This window comes from Vanacampus margaritifer, chromosome 13 (genome assembly GCF_051991255.1).
Source record: "Vanacampus margaritifer isolate UIUO_Vmar chromosome 13, RoL_Vmar_1.0, whole genome shotgun sequence".
Classification (NCBI taxonomy): Eukaryota; Metazoa; Chordata; class Actinopteri; order Syngnathiformes; family Syngnathidae; genus Vanacampus; species Vanacampus margaritifer.
In genome coordinates, this window is record NC_135444.1 from 13294907 (window position 1) to 13312964 (window position 18058).

Below are 18058 nucleotides of genomic sequence, written 5' to 3' on the forward strand. Positions count from 1 at the left end.
CCTGACAAACATGGCCGCTCGTTCTTTTAGCAAGGTTCCGCCCCCTCCCTTGAAGGTGATGGATGACGACTAAATCGATGCAAAGTTGCAAAGTTCAACACATATTGTAAGCATTTGTTCATTGACACACACGCGCATCATCATCCCACAGCATTACAAATTGTAATCCGGGGCATGCGCGGACCTCAAACACACCTACTCCCGAGTACACGAGCAGCATGACGGATAACATGTCTACTCACCTCATTAGCATGGGCTACTTTGCATACATGAATGTGGCAGAAATAACCGCAGCAGTCAACAGGCTAAACAATGAACAGTGCCTCTTGCACATGCTCGCAGGTTAATATTTCAGGCTGGTGCAAAGGCAGGAAAAGCTTTAAGAAAACATCATTTAACCCTTCCCGCTCACTGCTACCTGTACGCCTTCTACTTTGCGAAAATCATCCACTGAAGGAACTTCTCGTCCTTGTCTAAGTTAAACAGTAGTGAGAAATATGTCTTCAAATGCATTCAAGTCGAAAATATCGTGAGCAAGGCACAATGCTGTGTAATGGCAAGCCTGAAGCTTTCTTCCTTACCATCTTAAACCCATTCCACTCCATTTGGGAGACGCCGGTGGTTGTCTCACGATGTTTCTCTCTTTCGCTCACTCTCTCTTGTGTTCTCTCTTATTCCCCACACACAGCAGCTACGGCAAACGCTTCCGCCGAGAGAAGCTACTCAATCTCAGCCCTTTCCTGTCTTAGTTAGCGGCGAGAGACTTTCCGCTTATTATTCTGTCCCCGGCTTCCTCTTCCTCTCTTGTCTCAGTGGCGAGCGGAGAGCAGCGTGGCGGAGGTGCGCGGCGCAGGCATCGCCTTCTTCCACAGATGCTGAGAGCAGAATGATGAGCTTGGATGTGAGCGCAGCCACAACCTAACCCCCCACCCCCCCACCATTCCTCCCTCCCCCCACACCTTACTCACTCCGCCTCCCTCTCCTCTCACAGCCACCCGCCCAGTGCTCAACTGAAGATCAGCGCCCGCCCACTCCCTTCCACCTACCCCGGCTCTCTCCTCGAATCCGCCATTGGCGTCTTGGCTTGCCCGTCAGCTCACTCCTCCCTCGGCGTTAACACCTTCGCTCTCTGGCTGGCTCCGAGCCCTCGTCGGCACACGCCAGCCTCAGCCCGCTTTTGGCAGAGAAAAGGCTTTTTGAATCTCGGCAAAGTAATCAATCGCCGCTCAGCTCCGTGCCTGAGTGAGCCGGGGCAGAGCAACGTGGAGCCGGGCTCGAGGAGAGTGATTGCAGCCTCAGGCAAAATGGTAATAGGATGCCTGCACAGCACTGTGTATATAAATTAGCTATTACTGAGTGTCCTCTGTACATTTGCATCGGTGTGCGTATAGAGCAGCCTTCACCATCCCCCGCTACCTTCTACACATTTAACAACAAAATGAGTCTTTGAATGCATTTACAAAATTGAAATTCCATTTACCACTTATAGGAAAATAACGTTTTTTAAATTATGTTGTAAAGCAAGCAACACACTTATGCTCAGTTTTGAATTGTCAATTTAACAACATGTCAGTTATTGTAGCTTGTGTCAGTGTTGAACTTTTACTGTAGCTACATGAGATGGGAAGAACAATTGCAACATGTCTCACTATGAATGTATTTTAGTTCCACACCCATAAAGTAACAAAAGCTAGTATTGTCAAAGTTAAAGCGTCAACTCATTAATTAATCACAAAAAATTGATCGCATTTATCATGTAGTAACGCAGATTAATCGTACTATTAATTTTGGCCGCAGGTGATCCTTTAGCTGACAGCGGATGGCTACATTGAAGGTAGCACAGGTTGTGTTTGAGCAATAAACATAACTACATTCATTAAAGTAAAGCATTTAATCAGACGTGGCAAATCCAGGTCCAGAAAAAGTAAAAATCCTGCCACTGTTTGGCTTTAGCCTCAGGTGCTAGCTAGCTAGCTCCCTAACTAGCGCCTATGATGCTCGTTTTCCTACTAGGGAGCTAGTTAGCTAGCTAGCTAGCACCAGGGTTTAAAGCCAAACTGCGGCAGAGTATTTACTTTCTGGACCTGGATTTTCCACCTCTGCATTTAATAAATGTTTGCGTATGACATTTAGAATATTTGTTCATGTCAAACTATCAGGGTCATTTTTTTTCCATTTTAAATTATGCAAGTAATACACTGATTAGAAAAAGAGGAGGACGAGCGTGTGCAGTGGATCAAGAAATGTTGAAGACGTCCTCATAAAATCAATTGTCGAAAAAAAAAACAAAAAAACAGGTGTTCTTTAAAAATGGCGGGCAAATAATGTTGATAAAAAAACAACTTTTTAATTAAGCTATTAATCATGATTCATCAAAATTCCAAGATGTGATTAATCTGATTAAAAAATGTAATCGTTTGACAGCTCTACTACAAAGCAAATACATCAATATCCACTCACCATGACCATACTTCATACTACATTTAGCTACTTTAAAATACAGTCACATACAAGAGGATAACCATACAAGTGTTGGTATGTTGTCGACAAATTACGCAACAAACCTGCAGCCCAAACACACACACAGACATCACAGATTCACAAGATTGGAGCATCCATGCCGATGAAAAGATAACATACACACAATCCCATCTATTTCTCCAACTAAAATCAGCCAAGGGATGTTTGGGACCTGATAATAGGAGGGCTGCCATTGGTTCACTGCGGAAGCGTGGGAGGAGCTCCTCCAGGGATCGAGTAGAGACGACGCATGCACCTTATCATAGTCACATACAGTAACTAGTCATGAAAGATTAGGCAATAAAACTCCACGGCCACTTAATCAGTTACAGCTGAACAATCTAATGAGATCTAACACAGGAATAAGATTGAAAATTCTGCCTTTGGAAAATAAATTTTTCATTGATTCAATTCATAATTTGATTATTATTTATTGTGGTTTTAATTCACAGTGGTGATGTATTTTATGTATCAAAAATATTTGTGGTATCGGTATCAGTAACTACTAGTATCGGTCTGAAAAAAAAGTGGTATTGAACATCCCTATAGTTATTGTAACGCCCCTTTCTAATTGGCTGTGTTCGGAATCATTTCATCATTCACTAATCACTATAGGGGTTTTAATACAGCGGATTACATCTAATGAAAAACAGTTTTCAAACACCACTTGGGCACACCGTTAATTGTGCCACGGATGTTGTATTATCACAACATATTAGAACAATTTCAGCTGGTCGACCTCGGTAAAAAATACTTTATAATAACGTATTGTTTTAAACTGAGTGTATTTTACAAAATTAATATGAACAAACATATTTTTATCCATCCTCTACTTATAATAAAGATCTTTTTGAGCCACAACTCATTGGATTGTGACAAAAATTTAACAATACCCAGGAAACAACATTTTTTCTGTATCGGGGCAATGCATCATGGGATATATTTCTTTTCTAGTGACCATTGATTGTTCACTACTTTTCCAGATACATTGTGGGATACAATGAGGGCATTATTTATGTAGGGTGGTGTGTCAATTTTTTTTGTGGGCCACATTATAATTTCGGTATGCAGATACAGTATATAAAAACAACAAAATGATGTTTGTTCAACTATTTTTCAAGTTACTGTATGAAAGAGTTTGGTAAAAAAAAAATATATCTCAAAATGTTATAGATTTTAACATGATCATGGAAGTTGACCTACATTTGCTTTTAAAATGATATGGTGGCCTCCGGCTCATTTGAGGAAGAATAAGATGTATCTTTTGAAAGCTCTTTTGTTAGTGGATAAGAAAATGGTAACTATGCTTAATAACACACCTGAATCTGACATTATAATGAGATCTGTGGCTCCATTTGGTGCATAATTGCAGAGATGCTTCTTGTTCATTGTTATTGTTGTTTTTTTCCTCTCGTTTTTTTTTTCATTTTTATTTGTAGACAACAATTATCTACGGCTTGAAAAAATTGTGAAATGTTAGATAAGGACTTAAAAGCCTGTTCCCCCCCCCCCCCCCCAATAAAGACTTCTGTTCAAATATAAATAAATAAATAAAATGATGTGGTGGGCCGGATCAGGCCACCAGGCCTCGAGTTTGACACCAGTGAATAGGAGATAACCTGTACTCCCTATAAACATCCGAAAATCACTACAAAATGACAGAATTATATACAGTAGGGCACTATATACAATAGTGGATAGGGAGTTATTATGACCACGGCCATTGCCATTATCATAAAGCTTTTGCACAAGATATCGCAGGTTTACCTAATGTTGTGACCAGTTAGTATCGTTTCTATGGCATTCGTCAATGCTTCCATTTTAGCTCTCATCTATAAACTAGCCACTTTGTAATTGCAGTCTTTAGCCTCTGTGTAACCTCATTGTTTAAAAATAAAATAAGCCTCGTAGTAGAGTATTAGAGTATTTCTCTTTCTACCTCTCTTGTTGACTGTATATAGTTCAGGAAGCCCACTTAATAAGTAGTGCTGTTTTGAACAATGCACTACTAATTAGATGGCTTTATTTAAATAGATAGCTTACTGTTGAATGGGGAAAGGCGTGTTAGTTTTATTTAAGGAAATGTTTCCTAAAAAAAAACAAAAAAAAGGTTGCGGGTTCATGTCTCAGACAGACAAGAAGGGGGAGCTCTTGCTTCCTCTATAACACGCTTTACCTGACACGCAACACTCGCCCCGTGCACAATTGACATAGACATTCCCTCCACTCCAAGCAAACACAAAGCTTGCTTTGTCACACACATCGAACACTACTACTATTACAAATACTGCACTGTATATACATTATCTTCCTGCTGACAAGAGAGCAGCATATCATTTGTTACGTAGGCAATACAATTAAAGTAGAATTCTTGGCGGTTATGGCAGGTAAGCAAGTGATGACAAATGATGACAAAGCAACCTACATCAGGGATGAGAATGATGGATTGCTTAAATATTTCAGATTGGAGAAAAAGTTATGTTGTTTAGAGGCTGCATCAAATTGATTTACTTTTTAGCAACGAGTTGGGGTACCTTGGATGAATTATTTAAGGCACAACTAGTCTGCTGCCTAAAAAACATTGGAATAAATTAATATTAAGTACTGACAGAGCAACATTTGGCACTGTATCATTAACAAATTAAATGTATTTGTAAATTGTAAAGTGCAAATTGCAAATACTCAATAAAACAAAGACAACTTCTAGGTCCTTCATTCTTATGTGGTTAGTCTGTCAGCACATAAATTATGTACAGTACAGATACTCAAGTAAAAATTAATACAAAAATATCAATTGTGATTAAAGCATATGTCTTTTGCAAATGAACAGGTCAGTTTCTCATAGCAATGGTACACACTATAAAAAGAAGAAGATGTGAGTTAAAAAAAAGAAGAAGAAGAAAATACCGTATAAGAGAAAATATTATAAGGCCAGCTCTGGCAGACAAAAAAACATAAGCATGCCAGCATCCACACTTCACCGCTGACCTCTCCAACCTCTCTTGTAAGCAACATTTAGCTAGCCAGCCTACTGGAACCAAGTGCTTGACATCGAGACCAGCCCTGCTATGCCTTCAATTAGACACAAACGAATATACTGAAGCCTAATTTTCCAATTTAAAAACATACACTGGTGCATTCTGTCTGGAGAGAACGCATTGTGCGCTACATAACACAAAGACAACACATTCAATCAAGGAAAACACCCCAATGCTAAATTGTATTTATTTCTTCTTCAAGAACAAATAATAAGAACAAAAACATGGATGCACACAACACTGAGGAACAGGCACACTAATGAATGTAATGCTAATAGCCGTGAAAGGCGCCATCTCTAAATGCTGTAAGTCCATCTTCGCCACATTTTCTCTAAATGCGAATGTGAGAGCGGTTGTTTTGCTTCACCACATTATCTACAGAATTTGATGACACTGCAGGACCCCGATTTTTATAGGCTGTGAAAATGACTGCAGCTACTTGGCTATAAACCAAATCTGCTTTCCCTTCTCCAATCTTGTGTTAGCTTGCGTGTGTGTCACAACCAGAGATGAAAAGATGAAACCATGTTGCTGCCATGTCCTAGTTAAAGCTACACGCTGTGCATTACAATATTGTGTATGGACAGATGGAGGGAGTGGTTGAGATATCCTATCAAGGGCATTTTTTTTCTGCTTCGACCTGACTGCCATTATACAGTGTCCTCTATGTCAAGACAAGTGGAATTCTTTATTGCACGTTTATGCATGACATGAGCAATGAGCATGAGATAATGTATCATCATAGTATGACAGTATGACATTCCAAGTACATAGCGTTCATTAATAATAACATAAAAATACATTCCCTAAGTAGTGAACTCAACTCCCTTCACAGCAAGAAGTACTTTGGCAAATAATGAGCTATTCTTCAAATAGAGGCTTCAAACAATGCCAGTTGAAGTTTATGGTTAAAATAAGCATGAACAAATAATTTTAAAAAACAAACAAAAAAACAAAACAAATAAACAATTATAAAACAACCACAAAGCCTTAGGAGAGTCCGCTTAGCTTAATGCTAGCAAACAATACAAAACGTCATAGTCATGGAAAGGAATAGCACTGGTGTCACAGAGTTACTTTTTTGCCAATAGATATTTGAAAGCAAAAGGTAGAGCAACTCATGTATACAATGTAACAATGCTCACAGGCATACATTCATCCATTATCCATGATCAATTATCCATTATCCATATGCCAGTAGTGTAATGCACCCAAAGTGGTGTATCATGGATTATTCATAATACACAAAGTGTTTATATTTTTACTATATCTTACTATTTAATTATGTTTCTAATACATTTTTTATAATGTACAACAATAGTGCTATTTTGCTCATTAAAAAAAAACATTATTCAAATTGAACGGATTAATTGCATTTCCATTCATTTCAATGGGGAATGACGATTTGATAGGAATGTTTTGAATTATGAGCGTGGTCACGGGACAAATTAAACTTGCAACTGTATATCTAAAAATTATTGTTTTATGCCTTTCTCATGTTAATAAATTACATTACATTAAATTTAACCATGCGTGTCGAGTTGGATGGAATAAAAAAACAATGTGATGCCAAATTAAGTTTAATCTGAATCGGCTCTAGAAAAATCTACTACCACTACTACTACAACTACTCCCATCACTATATCACTATTACAACTATTACTACCACCAAAAACACATACAAACATAAAATATGAAGTTGCCAATACTTCATTAGTTTTGAAAGTTAAAACACTTTTGTGGCTTTAACCCAGGAAGGCCAGCTATACTGTCAACTGTGTGCCACTCCATCTTCCTGATTGGCAATGGCTGTCATCCACAAACACACATGCGGCAGACTCCATCCATACAAAAAAAAAAACATGCAAAGCTGTGAGCACGCGTCAAAGACAAAAACACAGCACATAACACTTTGGAGCACAAAGTGCCTGCCAGTCTCCCACTGCGAGTGGCGGAGAGTTTGGGCTTTAAGTGCTCGACCTCACAAGTGTGCTTCAGCCGGTGCTTCTAGCATGCTAATTCACAAAGAGAGAACTAGCTAATTGTCATGAACCGTCCGCGCCCTTCACTCTGCCCTGCCTCTTCACCATCAACCCCTCCTCGTCACACACCTTAATGGATTAACCGCACATTGTTGTGTTTCCCACTCGCTTTTTATCCGACCGGCTCACAAGGATTCCTATTTGCCCTAGCCTAGAAATGTTGAATATCCTGGTCCGAGCAAAGATTAAATGTGCTGCAAGCATGGCATTGTGTGCCGAGGCACAATATTCAGCCAGCCAATGTGTAGTTTTATGATAAAACGAGTGAAAGCGGACACAAATAAGAGCACAAACTGTTGATCAGATTTGAATACGCAGTGTGCACGGTGATAATTGTGACCGCTTTTGCTTTGGGTCCTTGTTAACTGTCAAACAATGTGTTTCAACACCTGTCTTGTGTTTCTCTCCGCATAATAAGATTTTCTATTTAAAGGAGGAGAAGTGAAAATGCCAGCTGAGACGTTACAAAAACAAAAGAAAGAAAATACTTATAGTATTTTGTTGTTTTTTTTGCTGGAGAATGAAAAACGATGTATTCAATTGCCTAGCGGCTTCACAATAAATTCCGCCAAACAAGTACACAAGAGTAAATACAATTCAAATTTGCACTGGCCACACGCAGTATGCAAACAAATCTCAATGGAAAAGTGGGCTAATAAGCCTAATATATTTTACAGCCTCACATCACGGACTGGAAGATACTGTATAATTCACAGTAGTTGCTCTTTACAAGTGCAATATTTTCCAACGAAATTACATTGGCATTCATTGCATTTTATCCTCATACACAGTAATGTACATACAGTAAAATTATGTCCTGAGTCGTGGAAAAATTCCCGATCGGCATATGTCGATCGCAAAAATTCACCCGCTTGCTCGCACTTTGCAGCTTGCGGCGCACGAGGGACCAACCTGTGTGCCGTGTAGCGTCCCCTCCCTTTTTCTTAACACTGTGTGGCAAACCAAACTAACATGCTGCCATGTGGAGATTTTATGTGATTTGAGAGTGTGCAGTTAATCTATGTGATTGGTATCGAAATCGGTATTGACCCATCTCACTGATGCCCGTTTCTTTAAACTGCCTCAAGCTGTGTACGTCTGTGAAAAAAAACAAAACCCAGTCAAGTCCGTCTCCGCGCCTCTAGCTAGACTTTCACTGGGCACGGAAATACAACAGTACATGTCAAGGGAAAAATACTTTAAAAAACAATGAAATGTCTATTTTGCAAGAATGCACACAATAACCTAGACTGGCTGGACAGATGCATAAATTGTCAAACTATTTTGAAAGTAAGTATATCCTCAGGACAAAAAACTAAAACGGCACAACACAGTGTAGTGAGAACAGAAGCAACTTGATAGCTTAATTTATGAGAGGGGGGGGGGGGGTGGCACGGCAAATCCACAGAAGGGTGTTCACTGCCATTGACTGCTTTAGATGTCAAAAATTCATTTGAACTATTCCAATTAGGTTAACATTTTTCCACTTTTGTTAACAAGAGTATGAAAACCTAGATTTTTTTTTATTGTGCATTTATAACAGATATAAAATTTGTGATTAATTGTGAGTTAACTGTTAAAGTCATGCGATTAATTACAATAAAAAATTTGAATCACTTGACGCGATAAAAAAAAAAAGATTACTAAAAATTAGGGGCGTCAGGCGATTCATTTTTTTTTTAAATCGTAATTAATCACATGAATTGACTAGTTAATCACAAATTTCATATCTGTTCTAAATGTACAATAAAAAAAATCTAGGTTTTCATACTCTTGTGAACAAAAGTGGGAAAAAAAATGTTAAACTAATAGAAATAGTTCAAAATAATTTTTGACGTCTATAGCCGTCAATGGCAGTGAATGGGTTAATAGTGAAGAAAGAACACATTCATATATGAGAGGCAGTCATCTAAACTCTAGGCTGCGAGGTTGTGCCTCTGCCATACAGTGTTAAATGGCCTTTGGCTGTTAATTTCATGTGATCAATAGTGTAATAAGTTCAGAGGTAAAACAGTGAACAAAGTATGACAAAACAGCCACCTACTTGGGAAGGCCCAAAATTGCTTTTAAGTGGACGGCACAAGTGGTATTTATTGAGATATGGCCTCAATTAAAGTGAAGGAACTACAGCATTGCTAGATTACAGCCTACTACTCCAATTGGTAGCAATACGTTTATTCGCATTGTTCTCTCATGCCATCCCCCCCCCCCCCCCCCCCCTATCCATATCATCCGTCTCTAGGGGGTTTCTGTGATTCTACTGGATCTAATGATTCAAAGGCTTTAGTCTCAGCAACATAACAGTGCCAGTATTGTTCAATATGCTCCAGTAAATCACATTAAAAAAAAACATCAGATACTGTAAATTCGAATCCCAAAGATAGAAGACAGTTATTTAAACTGCTGTCAATAAATTGGCGACATATAAGTAAAAATATTTTCCCAACACCAATTATCACCAGGAGAACCAGATCCTTTTGAAAAGAAAATGCAGCAGTGGCTACACCACTATGTTCCAGCAGAGCTCTTTGGAAAACTTTAGTTTGGCTGATTCAAAATTAAAACCTCCCAGCAGTCTCCCGAGCCCAATACATTTGATAACTACACAGTGCTGCTTACCTAGGCTCTTCTTGATCTGCCCTTGAAGGACAGATTTAGTTGCTCTTTACAAGCTCTGGCAGGCCAAGCATATTTCTGGGCTACTCAGACTGATGATGGCCTCTTTGCTGGCAGGTGTCCACCCTCTGCCGGTAACAATCAACAAATGAGAATTGCAGGCTTCAACTTGTCCGTCAGTCTGTCTGTCTGTCCAGAGACAATCTCAGACATCAGGCGGCTATTAGCATGATGGAGCAAATGGGTGCACAACAATGGGCGGCTTGGACTGTGTTGGATGTTTTCTTCAGTTTTAAGACCAGGGTCTTTTATTTCCATGAATCAATGGTGCACACAGTGTGGATTCTGATTTGAGGCAATTTCATGGTCCATGGCACAGCGCACCTGCACTGCTGTTGTATGTTAAATCAAATCGCCTCTCTTCTGTCTCTTCAAAAACAAGAAAAAAGCCACGTGGTTCTGCTCTGCCGCACTGGCACCGTATTTAAAACCACAGCAGAGCAAATGATGTTAAATTATCTCGGGATCACAGTCAACTTCACAGTGAGTCATCAAAGGACTAAATGGGCGCCGTTGAGGAAATAGAAGGCACACAAAAAGAAAATCCCCTGTTCACAAGTGTGAAGACCTGTCAAACTAGAACCCTGGAAGGCACTCAAGAGTATTGAGAACATTTTCCACACTACAATAACATCCATTGTATCTTAAAAATCATACAATTGTCCTCTTGGATGGAATCATTTAACAAGGGGGAATACGCAACAATCACCAAATTTTCTCAACGTGTTAAAAAAAGCTATCAGTAGCCATCGCAATGAAAAACTGGATAAAAAGATGACTTAAATTGAACATAGTGAAATGGAGACACAGCGGGTCTTACTTTGGCTAAACCAAACTCCTTCAAGGTTAAGTCGACCACAAAATTTTCTTTACAATGTGTTGTAATGACTGTAAACATTTTCATCCATGTCAGGGGCGGCCATTTTGCCACTTGCTGTCGACTGAAAATGGCATTCCAGTTGCTCAGGGCTCAGCTAACGACCAATCACGGCTCACATGTTTTCGAAGTTTGGTCATGTGACATTCACAAGCTGAATTGTGATTGGTTGTTACCTTAGCAATTGTAATGTCATTTTCAGTCAACAGCAAATTGCAAAATGGCCGCCCACTGAAATGGATCAAAACATGCTTCATTCGTATTCCACCAACAAAAAAAATGAGTGGGACCGCATATAACCTATTATTGTAAATAAAAGTTTTGGGTTGGGTTCTCCTTTCATGAAAGTTGTCTTAAATGAACATTACCAAGGACGAATAAATACCAAGTTAAGTAGCTGGTTTCCTCCTACATGCTCCTACATGCCGGGCATGGCAAGGCATCAACTTAACCCCTGTCTGTGTCACAGTGCGCGGAAGAAACTCCACAGATCAGAAGTGAATTCTTCATGCTGATCCTGGATAGAGGCTATACGCCACATTTGTCACAGCCGCTTCTACCCTTCACATTAACGCAAAGCTGCTTGGTGAGAGTGGCTACAGCTTTGCAGGCTCCTCATGTGACTGTCACTGTAAGAGTGTGATCACTGCAGCAGAAATGTTGATATTTTAATGAGCAAACCCGAAGTCATTAGGTGGCTTTCCATCCACATGTTTGTATTCAATTTTTCAAGAATTGTGAAAATAAACTTGAATTGAAATGCTAGAAATGTGGGGGAGCCTAAAATTTGCAATTTTGGCTATGGAAAGAAGTTTTGCGAATAAACGATGACAGGACTGGATACTATGTCGTACGTTTTGATCGAATAAGTCCGTCACTTTGAAGGACCAAAACTGCCAAAATTAAAAATAAATAAATTAATAAATAAATAAATAAAAGTGAAAAGAAAAACGGATATAAAAAATATAATTCAAAAATTAAATACAAATGGAAACAAAAACAACATTATATATAAATAAAAAAATAAAAAACGAGATTCAAAAAATAAAAAGACATGTAGGAATAAATACAACGATAAATATATAAATAAACAAAATTAAATATCAATCAATTAATAAAAACACTCTGCTGTCAAATTATTTTTTTTCCTGCTGCAGACGCTCTGCCAAGACAAAATATTATTCAAATGATGGGGCTGTCCTAAGTGTGTCTTGGGTTGGACTCCGCCGTTTTAATTATATTTATATTTTGTTGTTTTTATTTCCATTTATATTTATTTGTTGTATTTAATTTTTGAATTATATTTTTATATAACTGTTTTTATTTTCACTTTTATTAAATTATCCATTTTTAATTTTGGCAGTTTTAGTCGTCTATCCGTCACATGTACATATTGTAGTCCGTAAAAATAGTGGCGGGCGATATAGAAAGGCATGTGTGGGGAGACGAATAAATTGAAATATTTTTGGAACCAATAAAAGAAGCGAAAACTAATCTTTTGTTGTCGGCCAAGTGTCAGAAAGAATGTGGCCGAAAAATGATCTCATATGAGGTATGAGGATTATTTTACACATTTTCACAACATTTACTAAAAAATTTATAATCATTTAATTTGGATGGAAACCCCATTACAGTGGATGTCTCATGTTTTTAGTACAGTTGAATCTCAAACTAAATGCCCAGGACTTTGGACAAGAGGCGAGGTACATCAGTCAATTGCCCTACATTTACAATGGTCTGAACAAAAGTTTCCGAATTCAAACATCAAAGAAAAAAAACGTCTACATTCACAAAATAGTTCATAGTGTGCATCATCCCAAAAATGGCCAGTATATCCCACAAGAATCAACAGATTCTGTTCGACCTTCAAGCTTCCACTTAAGCGCTACTTTAGAATAGTTTTTGTGTTTTAAGGAACAGATAATGGAGGGTCTTAGAGGCTGTAACCAAACATAAATGAAAGGTTTGTAGAAGTGCCCAGAAAGGCTTAGCTCGCCATTGGCTGTTGATTCTAGCATGTGTGTTGGCACTCAGCAGGTATTCTCTACAGGATTCTGGTGGATTATTGTCCATTTGGACAGCAGAGTGTCCGCAGCTTGAGGTGACATTCAGCTTCATTCAACTTCAGCCGCCCAGCAGCTCACAGCTTGGCTGTCAGCTTTACACAATGTATGCTTTGTGGCGTCATTACTGGAGGATATAATATGGATTTGAACAGACGCACAACAGCATGAGGTTACATGCATTAAAATACGTAGCGCTAGAGTAAGATGGGTCAGTTGAATATACTAAAGTGCAATTTGGGGCACGGGTGAGGAGAGCAGCCCGTTTTGCGTTTGATCCCGGTCGGGGTACATCCATGCTCACAGGGTGACTGCTCGGGTCCATCTGGTGGAGGCTTTAATCAACCCACACACACATACATGCACACATATAGACACATGGCTCACTTGGTAATTCGATTTTTTGTTGTTGTTGTTGTGATTGTATTCATTTCTGAAGTCATCCAAACCCTTCACCAACCTCCACTGCAGACATCAGGCAAAAATGACATTCAATCATCACCTGTTTACTACCTCTCCAAAACACCTCACACAAGCATCTGGAGTCCACTACATATGACTTTTGATAAGGCATAACCTTTTGTAAATGACACACATCCGGCATCATTTGCAGGCATGGCCCGAAGCACCATGAGGATAAAACATGGAGAGGCTCGGCAAAACCCGGCTCTTGAAATGTCACTTCATGCTTAACCGCACTTTCTCATGCTCGGAGAACATCCAGTGCATAAAAATCCACCGGGTTTGAGTTAAATGCCTTCATGCTTGAAGACATGCTTTGGCTATTCAATGTTGTTGAAACACTTGGCTGGTTAAAAGATAAATAAAGCAATAAAATCGACTTTATAGGAACTACAATGTCGTTTCCACAATGCATCCACCATATGTCAACACACCATTAACTAACAAGATTTCTCCTATAGAATGACGTGAACTGAGAGATGGAAAGGGGCTACCCAGGTTAGTGTCATTGAGTATCTGGATTTTGGCTCCGATTTCAATACATGCATCATTACAGGCTTCGTAAATATGCTGTATGGATGAGGGGTGATACATATATTTTTATTGAACCGGTTCGGTACAGGGCTGTGCACGGGTGAGTGAGAATGGAAGTTACATGTGTTCATTTTCCACTGGAAACTACAACTATTGTGACTATTTTAGCATCCTGGTCAAATATTGCAACAGAGAAAGACAATACGACAAAGATGCTAACGCACCTGAAGCTGCACCAGCTGTGCGCGGATTTCAACGTTACAAGAAAGAAACCCACTTTAGTGCAAAGACAGCTGACTTAGGCATTCAAGCCAACTCTCCCTCAATATTCATATTGGGCCAAAGCTGTAACAACTGTCATTGCAGTACATGCTGGAACTGTTTGTACTGCAGTTGTTGAAAAGTTTGATTAAAAGCTGTTATCAAGCTGTGAGGAATTAATTTATATTTTTTGTTTATTTGAGAATATTTTATTCATGTTATATGCAATTTATTTGAGAATATTTTTATTAATACTTTTATTTATTTATTTTTAACTATTTAAAAAAATGTTACAATAAACTGTTGTTTTCCAAATAACGAACACAAATAAACAACAAGCAAATTTATGTTTTGCATTTTGTTCTCATACTGTACCGAAATAAAAAAAAAGAACTGCGACGCCAAAACTGAGGCATAAATCAAACCAGATTTTTTTTGTATCATTACACTTCTAATATGTAATCTATATATTTTCAATATCTTTAATTGATTAACCACCTTGTTATATAAACACTTTAGGCGCACTTTAGAGTTTTTCAATAAAATATTCAGTTTTGATCACTATTTCAAAAGGTTGTAGCTTGAAAATGGTTAGGGAAAAAGGCATGCGGTAACTGTTGCTTGGTGCAATTTTGCTTGTTTGGCGCTTAAAGCGTTTTTTGTACAAATAAGGCACTCTATCAAAACGTTTAGATCAAACATAGTGAGCAACAACATTAATGGTACCGTGCTCTCGCTAGGTCTTTTTTTCCTGCTATGCCAGCCAGCACACAAGATGAGGAAAAGTGTGATGATGAGTCAGATGATGATTTTGTTTTATTCATTTGAGTTTATTTTATTCAAGTCTCATTTTACTGCTGCTATGTTATTGCAATACAGTACTTGACATTTACACATCTTAATATATTACTTAAAACATTATTTATATAGTCAATGAAGGTTTTACCACTACAAGACTTTTTTTTTTGTCATCAACTGAGTTAAATATGGGAGGTTCTACTGTTTGTTTATGTATTTCCATAACGAATGATACAAACTCTAGAAAGTTGGGAAATTAAGTGGCCTCATCTTGTTCAATGGTTGCAAAAGTCACACATATATCATTTACTCATTGCTTTGCCTCATCCTAGGCAATCAGCAAATCAATAACAAAAACACAATTGGCCACCTAACCATCACTTTCAAGGAGAGTTAAACGATGTTGTTTATCAACATGCCAGAATCCTCGACAAAGGCCATTTCTCAGGTATTGGCTGGCATTTGTCAGCTCAACATCAACACGCTCATTTCCACTCAAGGATGCTGTATCTTGCCTAATAAGGGGTCTTCACCTTGAAAATCTCCAAAGTACAATATTGCAAATTGGTGTTCCAAAGGCCATCATCTTTGAAGGGGAAATTGAATGTTGCTTCAGGCAGGAGATTTTGCTTTCATTACAAATTGGGAGTTTGATTTGTCTGCGATGACAGAGTTGAAGCTATCATGGTAGATTATCGCAGACACAGGCAGGCTTTGTGATGGCTAATACTGCTTTTGTCAGTGTTCATAAGGCTGACATGTTGTGTATACATATTTATGTCACTTCCACTTAACATCATAATTAATCAACTAAATATGTTATGAAATAACAAATGTTACTGATTGATCCAATAATTATATTTACACCAAAACGGAGTTCTCGCACTCTCTCTCTATTTTTCTAAATAATTACAGTTCACAAATAACAGATTAGGCAGAAACGACCAACACATTATTTTATCTCACCAAGCCTAATCATATCACTTCTACTGGATTTGAAATGATTGTCCAAGAAAGCAGAAAAATTGTTTCTGAAATTAAATGCTTTCATCGACCCCGCGCGACTAAGCTGGATTTTTAGGAATTAAGCAGAAAAAATGAATAGCTGTAAGTCCAATTGTTTTGCTTATTCAAACTATTCAACTGCACATGTAAACACCGACTCGAGAGAAATTCTCAGTAGAGCTGGTATATAATGCAACATAGGGTGAAGTAATTATGTGTCTGAAAGCTTCCTTTATGGTGGAGGTTTATGCCATTTCCCCATATCAGTCTTGAAATGTAAAAGTTATAAATGCATGTTTATTTTTCTTAAACACTTCCATTTCAGCTCATTGAATCGTTATATCAACAAACTTGTCAGTCAGTGTTACACAGCAGCATGTTCAATTCCTAGTTTTTAATACTGCAAAAAATTGAAATCTTAAGTAAGATATCATTTCTTAAATGTAACCTAAATTTGCTTAGACAAGTTATTTTTTACTTAAAATGAAATTGTCACACAAGATCAGTGTGCTTATTTTAAGATACAGTATTTATTACTTCATTATCTTATTTGATCAAGCAGTCTTAGCATTGCGTGCTAACAGCCAGTTTTAAGTATTGTGAGGCTTAAAACAAGCATTTGCCACAGTTTAAGATGACAACCAACCAACACTAAAGGCCCTGAAATGGGGTTTCATAAGTTGAATTGTCTTATTTTAAGATTTTGCAAAATCTAGTAACAAGATAAAATGGAAAAATACAAGTATGAAAACAGTCAGACAAAAGTGCAATATTGTGGTTAGTTTCGTTCTATTTACTAAGCTAATTATTCCTTGTTCCAGTGCTTACCCTCAGACAATAAAAATGGGACCCTGCTTGACAGGCTAAATGATCCAAGCATAAAAAAAAATACTTATGTATTTTAAGAAAATAGTTGTATTTACTACAGCTGAAAAAAAAAAGTCAACATTACTTGTTTTTAGTCTAAAAATACTATTTTCAAGACCACTGTGGTTGATATGGGCCTAGTATTATTTTCTTATTTTTCAAAATCTTACAGGTAATTTTTTTTGTTCTGTTGGCAGATAATTGTGTTTATTTGAAGTAATCATTTTCTTACTTTACTATATATTTTTTTCTTAAATTTTCTACTGTCCTTTTCGCAGTGTGCTTGTCATAAATAGATTAGACTATGCACAACGCAGATGATAGTCGAAGCCAACGCGTAGGTGGGCTCACGGGTCAAAGTACATTAACAGAGGGGTGACCTTTGGGTGGGCGTGGGCTTTCTTGTTGGCTCAGCGGTCTACTCCGGGTTTAGGCTATTGTTTATGGATCCCATCTCAGGGCTTTTTTGTCGTTGTTCTCGTCGTGGAAAACACGCTTTGTGATGAAACACACATGAAGCCGTTACCCAGTGGATGTGCTAAATTGAGTGTGAATGAATGTCGAACTCAGAGAGGAAAATGGTTAGGGGTAGCGTGTGCGTGATTGTTGCGCATGTTTGTTTGTGTGTATGTGCGTGTGTGTGTCCACGAGCCTGCAGACACCTGCTCCTTTCTGTAGTGATGGCTCCCAAAGGGACACAGGCTCAGCTGCTAATCACTAGGCCCTCCCTGCAGCACCGGTGGCCGGCACATTTACGCACGCACACACACACACAGAGAGAGAGACGCATACACATACGTGAAGTCTTTAGAGCCCCCCCTAGTAGTGTCTCTCAGCATCTCTGCAACCGGCACATCACATGTGCTCATATCAAGAGACAAACATGGCATGATTTGTACACACACAAACACACCT

The 18058-nt window shown here is 38.3% G+C and overlaps 1 protein-coding gene across 10 annotated transcripts in view; it reads right to left on the bottom strand.

Moving 5' to 3' along the window:
- The window catches only part of elavl4 (ELAV like neuron-specific RNA binding protein 4), a 115659-nt gene that overhangs the window by 85420 nt on the left and 12181 nt on the right, over positions 1 to 18058 (bottom strand). For 2 of the 10 annotated variants that reach the window (XM_077584577.1, XM_077584574.1), the window contains exon 1: positions 582 to 932. The exons of the other annotated variants lie outside the window; for them this stretch is intronic. In XM_077584577.1, the coding sequence (XP_077440703.1) occupies positions 582 to 605 (24 nt within the window). In that variant the 5' untranslated portion in view covers positions 606 to 932. Of the gene's footprint in view, positions 1 to 581; positions 933 to 18058 lie in introns of those variants that run through there. 10 annotated transcript variants of the gene reach the window in all.